Here is a 10,410-nt window from a genome sequence, read left to right as displayed (position 1 = left end):
TTAATTGTGTTTCAATGTAAAAAAGAGTCTGGGAAACTCTCAGAATGCATGATTTTTCTCAGAGCTTCTGGGGGCCTTGAGCGGCCCCCAGACCCCTCGCCGAAAATTTTTCTCCTCGCTACGCTCGGCGAAAATATTTTAAATCACGCTAGTTACGGCCCTGATAAAGTTATCAATTTATTTGTGATGGCAAAGAGACAGGCACTAAATCTATTTAATTTAAATTTCTGCAGCCTCATGTGAACCCTAAATCCAAAGAATGAACATATCAACTTTTTTATGCTTGTACAAAAGTAACAGTTAAATTTACAGAGTATTTATAGGAACATTCAGAAGTGACTTATAGTTGTTTTAAAACTTCAATGTCATTTTTCTCTAGTGGAGAGTTGTCTTATTGGCAATTATATCACATCTTCTTATTTTGAATTCAAAAGGAATATTTTTTAAAGGAGTGTGTTTGAATTTTCAATAATGAGGCAAACGTAAAAAAATACACTTGGACCAAGAGATCAGCAGTTTTTTTTAAATTAAAAAAATATATTTAGATTGGATGAAATAGGGAATACATTTTTTTTTTTTAAGGAAGAATACTAATATTTTTGCTTTTATGATAACATGGTGATCATGTCCCTCAGAGACATCAGGCTGTTTGGTTTGTTGATATGTGCATACATCAGCTTGTTTGTATTTTCAATTGAATTTGTTTGACTTTGTTATTTCAGCACTTTTTATCCCTTTCTATTCTGTATTGGTTTTGCTAAACAGACATCTTTAGTAATGTTGCTAATATCTATGTCATTTGGTCTCTGGTGACTATTTAGTTGTCTCACTGGCATTCATGCCATATCTCCTTATTTTATATTTTTGGTAAAGGAAGGTAGCAACTTTAATGAACTTATGCATACCATTTTGGTCTATAACCAAAATTCATAGATTTTTTATGATTATTCAGCCCTGTATATAACAGTATTGTATATGAGGGCCTCAGGGAGATTAGTAATTGTAACTAACTGTGTTTACCCTCTTTAAATGAAGAATTTATTATCATTATTATTATCTAATATATGTATATGCCAAGCACAGCTGGATACAACCACATAGGTTCAACCCTGAACAGTTGGGGCAAAAATGGACACAATATTCAAGCTTGATTTTCATGTCTTTCCTTTTCAACAGTCCTCTATCATGTCTATCAATACTTATACAAGTTCATAGGAGTGCATATTGTTCCATCTTCTTGCTAGGGAAGCAATGTAAAACTGTAATCAGGGACTTATTTATTGTGTGCATTCATGCAGCTAGCTGCCTTGTCTCATCTTCTTCAAAAGTATTGATCATACCATGTTGGTCAATGCTGAACCGACAACTATTGACAGGCCATTAAGTTGACATGTTCCTTATCCTCTCTGTTATAAGTTACTGTACAGCCTTAATCAATGAGTTAAACCCTATCCACATAGTATGTTATAAAAGGCCCTGAAATGACAAAGCTTTGATTCGGATTCTTCTGGATCAGTTAATGCTTCAGCAACATATTTCATTTTTTTTTCTATATAGAAATTACCATAAATTAGGTTGTTAAAACAACACAAAATGCTGTGATAAAGGAGATAATCAATTATAATTAATGACAAGGGAGATAATCACAAACTACAACATTTTCTGTACAATTACTTATGAACTACTGGTATTCAACTACTTTCCAAATCTAAATTTCATGAAATAATGACAAAATGGAGATAAAGTTCAAAATTGACAATTTAAACTTTTACCCCTCAGGAGTAAAGGTCCTTGATATACAATATTGGGAAATGGCACTTTGTAGTTTCTTTCTAATAACTTATGAATCCTTCTACCTATGGTTTTCATTTTTTTAATGTGTTGTTACTGATAACAAAATGCATGTCAAGTTCAATATTGACAATTCCCTTATACCGTTCAAGTTATGGTCCTTGATCAATAGGAAAATGATACTTTATGTTGTTTCTGTGCAATAATTTGAGAACTGTTCATATATTTCATCACTTTAGCACTGCTGACCACATATAGTCATTCTGTTTGAAATAGTGAGGAAACATGTAACACAAACAAATGTTCGCCAAACAAGAAATAATTTTTCATGAAAATAGTTGTTGGATGAATGGAAGGAGGGACAAAAGGATAAGGTTATTTCAATATAGTAATCACAAAGGCTCAATCTGTTATCAATAAAAGGAAACAAATATCAGCAATGAAAGTATTACATAAATCCTTGTGATGTTGTGACAAGTAGGATACAACATCACAAGGGAGATAACTCAAATACATCATCTTCCTTTTCTTTGCATTTTTCATCTTCTGACATGACTCCAATACTGTGTAATAACTGGAATGTAATGATTTTAATTTCAAACATGAAATATGTCTCATTGAAGTCAGAGTTATTTCAATTTTTTGTTGTTGGTATATGGTTGCAGTACTGTTATAAAATGTCAGTTATGACTTCAGTGAGCATAACATGAGTTTCTGGAATAACCATCACCATAAATGAATGTGTAGTAATCAGGCGTAAATAAACAAAACAATCATTTATATATTTAATGTCTGTTAACTTAGACACCAGCAAAAGCAAAAATCTTATTTTAAAATATAACATTATCTTTAACATTTATAAAATTTAAGATCAAACACAACAGTCTTCTAACATGTTACAGATGGATTTCTTTTACAAGTTTAAAATCTATAAAACAAAAGATGAAAAAACAACAACATTTTCATCAATCTCATCCTTTTGTATTTTTTATACTTCTTAAGAGGAAGGAAACTGAAAGTTGTAATATCTTTTCTCCTATACTAAAAGTTTAAATTGACAAAAACAATTCCATCTGCAAATAAGTTAAGAAAAGAAAACTAGGTTTCTTGTAAATATATGCAGATTACTTTTTAAAAATTTGATGTCATTTTTATAAACTAAAATACCTATTTGAAATTGTAAATTTGAAAAATTTAGAGCAGTGCACTTTATGAAAATTTATTAAAAAATTCTAGAAAAAAGCTAAGCAAAGTTTTTACATGCAAGTATGTGTTTGGCCTTTTAATTTTTCTGATATTACAAAAGGTGCAGATGTCACACATTATGTTATAAAATCCTAATGCAAGATACAACTTTTTTTATCAATGAACAAACAGTGTTTTATTTCAGGATAAAATGTTCCGTCAAATTTTAATATCTTTTGATATTTAAAGAACTATGAATCTTGAGATATATAGGTACACCTAATTATAAACAACTATCAACACATTCATTTTACTGTTTTAATTGAAGATTTAAATAAAATAGGACTGTTTTCATTAACAAAATGTAATAAATGTCGAAAAATATATGACAGTATGATTATGAAGTTTGAAGTTACATCTATTGACAAAATGCCCTTATAAAAAATATAATAAAAGAACACACTAACGGGATACAAAACTTGTAAGACCTTAAGGCAAAATTAGAGGATTTCTACTGTTCACTGCAACAAAATATACAGGATCTATAATTAATTAAATTTACATTTTGTTCTCTAAAATAAAGGATTTCTTGGGTATATAAATAACTATAAGTCCTTTCGAATAAGATTGAAAAATTATCACTGAATTCTGTAGGTCAGATTTGACGATGGTCAAACTTTCAACATCTCACACTAACATTCACACCAAATTATTGAAATTTCAGTTTTTCCAAAATGCTAGCCAAATACCATTCAACACTGCATTCAAATAAACTATAAAATAGGGAAAAAAATATATGGTACATGTGTGAAGTCAGCACTAAAGAGGGCTAATGATTCTTGATTGATTTTGACACAGCTTTAACGTGAGCCTTCCAAAATTTGGAGATAAATTAATAAGGAATAGGATGATGAATGATCTATATGCTTGAAAAATATCTATTAAGATTTTGAGACAGATTTTCTTGTCACAAACTAAATATATATGTCTGTTAAAGCAGTTTCTTGGAACAATTTAAAGTGAAACACATTCAATCTACAGAAATAGACAATCAAACTGTCAAATTAAAGCTTGCCCAATTAATACAGTCAAATTAAAGCTTGCCAAAATTATACTGGAAATGTAAAATAAGGTATGCAAAATTTAAAAAAAAGATTGAAAAATAAATAGAAATGCCTCTTATTCTATTTTAAAGGAGTTCGCTTCTCAGTTTCAAAATAATTCACTTTTCAAAACACTAGTTTATATTGATATGGAATTGATAAAGGAATCAAAAGAGAAAAAAATATATATAGGTCAATATGCTTGTTTTCGAGATATTAGCCATAGAAATTTTGGCGGGAAAATATTATCTCTTGACTTTTCATAGCTTTATCATAAACATGTTTAAGTTCTCAACGACTATTAAAAAATAATTAAAATTTAATAAGACTTTTACAGATGGCTTATCGTAAAAGATTTATAAAAAGAAAACTGGGGGTCAATGGGCAAATTTTTTTACGACATTCAAATGGATATAACTAGAGGATTCCGAAAATCTGACAAAAATACCAAAACATGACAAATAAACTTCCTTAATGAAAATTCCTTTACACACCACACCAGCACCAAATAACATTCTCATCCATTATTGCCAACAGGAATCGCTACATAAGAACATTTATTATGCCTTACAATATGTTTTTACAACACTTTAGATTTTTTTTTGCTACTAAATTATTTTCATTGTTATACAGTTGAAAATAAGTATTAATAAAAATCACAAAAATACTAAACTTTGAGAAAAATTCAAAAGGAAAGTCCCTTTTCAAATGGCAAAATCAAGTGCACGGCCATACTTATCAAATATTTGCTATATATTTCATATCAAAAACATATTTATAGAAAACCAAATATTTTGAAGGCATATATGGTTGGATTTTAACAAACCATGCATATAAAACACACAGAATTATCTGAAATTTATCTGTTTCTATCAAACATAATTTTGTCATCTGTTTTTTTTTACAATTTGATTGAAATATATAGTAAATTTCCCTACAAATAATAAAATTGTGTTAATATGAATAAAAAAGAAAAGGCTAATATGAATTTCTCAGCTGTAGATTTTCATGTTTTAACATGCATGTTAAAATAACAACAGAAATACAGATGGGAAAACAATCATGTTTGATGTTTTTCTTATGTTTTTAACATTTTAATATCAGTTCATATAAATTCATTGTTGCCTCTATTTGTTCTTCCATCAACAATCACCTTGTTTTCTGTCAGCAAAGATGATCTGATTTTAATATTTGAAGGAATATATTTCTTGTTTAAGAAAAAGTGCTGATCAACATAATCTTATCTATAGTAAATTGTAAACAAATAAAATTCAGCTTAACAATTATATAAATATAAAGCACAATATTAAAACCAAACAAAATCAAACAATCAACATATAACACAAATAAATAGTAGAACTATTTAAAACAAAATAATAAAAAAAAGAAACTAATAAAGATTTATTAAATAAGTCTCAATTTTAAAAATTACTTTCATATGATAAAATAAGAAATCATTGAATCTTTAAATTTATAATTAATCATCAACAAAATGTTAACATAATTCCATGAAAAACATCTTCCACCATACATCAGACATATTCATCAATTCTAACTTTATAATACAGTCCAGAAGTTGTGTACAGCCTAACATAGTGAAACAGAATTATATTAAGGCAAGGTAGTTTTTATACACAAACAAGCGTGAAATCTACATAGGTTACAGTTTTAGAAAAGGTACCATTTGTAAAAAAAAATTTAAAAATTCAACAAAATATAAATATATTTTTCTATTAGAGCCCATAAAAACAAAATAAACAGGAAAACAAAAGCTAATTACTTGATACATCTTTCCATGTAAAGAACACAAATAAAGCAATATATAACAGTCTTCTCGTTCTTATTTCATTTCTGTAAGCAAAGTTATTTTCAAAAGACTAAATATACAAACTATCAAATCAGGGAAATGTAAAATGCCTCTCTTTTCTCGTTTAATGAAAATTGATTTACACACTGTCCCAGCACCAATAGATCCGTTGAAAAAAAACCTGAGTATTTTGAGACGAGGTATCTTCCAAATATAGGCTGAACAAAAAACAATGCCCCTTGAGGTTCTACTGAGCTTAATATTTCATTGAAGTTAGTAATAAATGGGCTGAAAGTGATTTCATAAATTTACACACAAGTTCATGTTTTTTGTACTCTTAAAGGTAAATCTATACACTTTAATATTAAGTTAGGTGATATCAAACAATTGTTGTGTGAATGAGACAAAAATATCTGAGGTATTAAATCTTTAGGCATGAAAATGCAGGAAGGTGACACCAAGTTAAAAATGTATAAAGTTTCACCATTTTGACAAAAATTCATGTTCTTTTTAGTCATTTCATGAAAATATTTTTTGGCACATATTTGATCTTGAATTTTATTGTATTTTTTGCATTCTACAATCAAATACAGGTTTACATATATCTTTAAATCACTTAATTTGAAAAATGGGATTTTTACCCACCTTTTTAATGAATCCAGGCTAATCTCTGTTGGCAGTGGAACTTATGCTGTTGGATTAAAAATTATGCCTAAATTGTCCTACAAGGACATGGTTAATTTCCAAAAATATATATTTTTAGGAAAACAAGAATATACGAGCCTGATAGATTTTGAGAAGGGATAGGTATAAGTATCTGCAATTTCAGATATACTTAAATTCTGTATGGTCTGTTGTTCTAAAAGAATAAAACAGAGGTCAAACAGTAAAACCCCATCCATTGGAGCACAAATATAATTATTAAGCAATTTCTAGCTGTCTATATCAAAGTTATATATATATATATATATTTCTTCAATCATAGTATAAGCATAATTTGTTATAATTAATGATTCTTTAAACATAATGGCTAAAACATTCAAAAACAAAAAAAAAGCCATAAACAAGGAATAAAATAAAACTATGAGAAAAAAGATTCAAATAAATATGGAATGATTCTAAAATTCTGCTGCAGAAGTGAAAAAAATACCGGTATCCTTAAATAACCTGGGCAACATTCAATATACATGTATGAATAAATGGGGTGAAAAAAAGGATGTTTTAATGATGAGAGCCAGTATAAATAAGTTGTTATGTTATGTATATCTTCAAGTTCCTAAATTTATGCATCTGATTTGTAAGGTTATTAGTTATATATATATATATATGTAATATATATCAAAACATTTTTTAATAAATTTGTAATTACTAAGGCCTAGGAATTATACCATCTAACACTCTATAAATATTCAGTGATTTTATAATAACTCTTCCATTTAATTTTTTTCACCTTCAATGAAAGATTTTTAGAAAATCAAGTTCAAAATGTAAAGGCAAAAAAAAAAACTAAAACATGTGTGTTTACTGTAACGGGACCAATCACAATTTTTTAAAGCTGACTATAGCTTTTTTTCACTACAAATTTGGCAAATTATATTTTTACTGGTATTGTTCTTTTAGTTTAAATACTAGATAAAAACTTGAAAATGCAGAAAATCATAAACAAATATTGTGTAAAACTAAGTAAAACCATATCTGACAGACAAAAACAACTTGGACAAATTTCCAATAACAGGAAATATAGGTAAATGTAATACAGGATCCAATTGCGTAACGAATTATTAAAGGCTATTTTGGGGTTTGCCCAGAACTTTTTTCTTTCTTTTTTTAAAATTTTATTGAACGTCAGACCCTATTTTTATTCAGCAGGTGACAGTAAACACTTATATTTATTTAGCCAATTCAAATACCATAAGTAACAATAGAGATCTGAGACAGAAAGTTAATTTCAAATATTGTAATAATGTAAAAATTATCAGATAAACTGTCTGACTTACATGAACATGTGATCAAAATACTCAAATATTGCACAATATGATTGTAATGACATAAACAAATACTTGGACAAAATGATGTCCAACAACAAAAACATATAGGCAGTGACAAAAATGATGAATCAATAATTTTCTATGCTTCTGAAATTCCAACACTTTTTAAAATATCCTTAGATAAATTGTCATCTGATGTTTCACTATCTGCTTGAGAAACATTTGATAATAATTTTTGTTTTTCTTCAGATTCTTCAGTGATTTCATTTCTGTTCTTTATTTCTGCTTCAATGTTACTTTCAAAACGGTCTTCCACAACTTTCATGTCTTTTTCTAAGAGCTGCTCAATGTCTTCTGTTTTCTCTTGATTTTCTACTGTGTAACTTTCTTCATCTCTGATGTGATTTTCTACTGTTTGACTTTCTTCCTCTGTGTTTTGATTTTCGTTGTCATCTATTGACAGAGATCGATCAATGTTTCCTGATTGTCCTGTAGTTTTCTCACCATTCCATATCTGACTAGCATGAACAAGTTCCAGTTCAGTTTCTGCAGGTCCACCACCTGAACTCGTCTTATATTTCTCTATCTGATCTGAAATATAAAGAATTCTTGTGTACTATATAACATTTAGTTAAGCACATACAAAAGATGTTATTTTAAAAATTACATCATCTTTGCATTTTCATTTAAACTATACATGAACAGAACCTGAACTATTTTTAGAACATTAAATATTCATAAAATTACAAATCGGTAAGAACTGGTTTCTAAGCATTTTAGTGCAGGAAAAGATCTTTTAGCAAAAAATAATGAGAAAATTATATAACACATGTGTTCACTTACCAGCTACTGATATACTGTTTATTACACTGGTCAGTAGAATTTTTTCCTGTATTTTTTTGGCATATTCAGAACTTAATGTAATAACAGTTCTTCCTCTGTGTGTGTTGAATTCATTCCCATTCCATCTTAACTAAAGAGATTGATTTAACCACAGCTCATTGCAGAAGACTATAGAAACCTTTAGATGTTTATATTTGGAAACTTGTTAATTAATATTGCTGTGCGATTTTAATTTATTCAAGATCCCATTTGTTCATATGTAATTACTAAAGCTACTATACCTCTGAAATGTTGACTGCTGACATGGTGAATATCTAACAGAGAAATAGATGCAAAAGTCTCAGCCTCAGTAGCTGCAGGGTAGTGCTGAAAATACATCAAAGTCAAAATATGTCATTCAATAGAGAAAAATATTGAAAACCCCTTCTCTGATTATTAATCAATCAACTTGTTTTTATTTCTTATCATTTTGTTTGTGGTTTTGGGTTACTGTTTCATTGTTGTATATATCCTACATTCATTTTAAATAAAAAATAAAAAACAATACATAACTTTTCAGTAAACATAAGAGGTCCACAATTTTCAATATGTAAGAAATTTTAAATGAATAATTTAGAGATTATAATTCCATTATTTTAAAACTATCTTACATGGTTCATATCAAAGCCAAATGATCATTTAAAGGTCAAATAATACCTATATAACTTATACAATAAATTGTTTTTGTATAAATGTTTTAACTAAATCTTTTCATAACTTATGGGGTACATTTTGCCATTAGAATACCAACAACATGAAGTTTAACAAACTTTTTTTATATGTTTCTATCTATCAAGTATCTTAACATCTCCTTGAGAAATTTTTACACTAAGATGTGTGATTTGTTAGTTCGTAATTTTCTATATCATCCAAAATAAAGTAAAGTAGATGAGAGACATATAGCCACAATAAATTCTCCACTCACTGCATGCATTCCCTAAACACTTCATTTCAAAAAACATTCCTGTGATTTTTTTATGACTTTTTGTTTTACAACGTGCACTCTTTGAGAGATAAACTGACATATTAAGGTAAACACATCTTTTGATTTCTATATAGAGGAGATAAAATCAAAATCACATGCAATTAAAGAACATACCCCATGTCCCCACATTGTCATTGAAGAAATAATATAAGTGTAAGAAAAACAAATTGAATCATAATTTCCTATCAATATGCACATCTTCATAGTATGTCCTTATTATCTACAAAGTTTCATGAAATTCTGTTGTGTGGTTTTAGAGGAGTTGCGATGACAAACTTTTGCAGAAGTACATTGAAGCAAATAAGTTCAAAGGGGCGTAACTCCTGGAAAAAAAATTGAATCGTAATTTCCTGTCAATATGCACATCTATGTAGTATGTCCTTATTATCTACAAAGTTTCATGAAATTCTGATGTGTGGTTTCAGAGGAGTTGAAATGACAAACTGTTGCAGTAGTACATTAATACAAATAAGTTCGAAGGGGCGTAACTCCTAGAAAAAAAAATGAATCATAATTTCCTGTCGATATGCACAACTACATAGTATGTCCTTATTATCTTAAAAGGTTTCATGAAATTCTGTTGTGTGGTTTGAGAGGAGTTGCGATGACAAGAAACAGGACTGACGGACTTCGCTGCATGGGGTATAACAATATTACTGACAGAGGAAT

General features: G+C 28.6%; 1 protein-coding gene across 2 annotated transcripts in view; it reads right to left on the bottom strand.

The window, feature by feature from the left end:
- Nucleotides 1–2,563: 2,563 nt before the first annotated feature.
- Nucleotides 2,564–10,410, bottom strand: part of LOC143048515 (monocarboxylate transporter 10-like) — a 34,714-nt gene continuing 26,867 nt past the window's right edge. For both annotated transcript variants that reach the window (XM_076222214.1, XM_076222215.1), the window contains exons 8-9: nucleotides 8,999–9,083; nucleotides 2,564–8,465 (exon numbers count right to left, since the gene is read on the bottom strand). In XM_076222214.1, the coding sequence (XP_076078329.1) occupies nucleotides 8,014–8,465; nucleotides 8,999–9,083 (537 nt within the window). In that variant the 3' untranslated portion in view covers nucleotides 2,564–8,013. The remainder of the gene's footprint in view (nucleotides 8,466–8,998; nucleotides 9,084–10,410) is intronic.

Source organism: Mytilus galloprovincialis, chromosome 10 (assembly GCF_965363235.1).
Source record: "Mytilus galloprovincialis chromosome 10, xbMytGall1.hap1.1, whole genome shotgun sequence".
Taxonomy (NCBI): Eukaryota; Metazoa; Mollusca; class Bivalvia; order Mytilida; family Mytilidae; genus Mytilus; species Mytilus galloprovincialis.
This window is presented reverse-complemented; position numbering and strand designations above follow the sequence as displayed.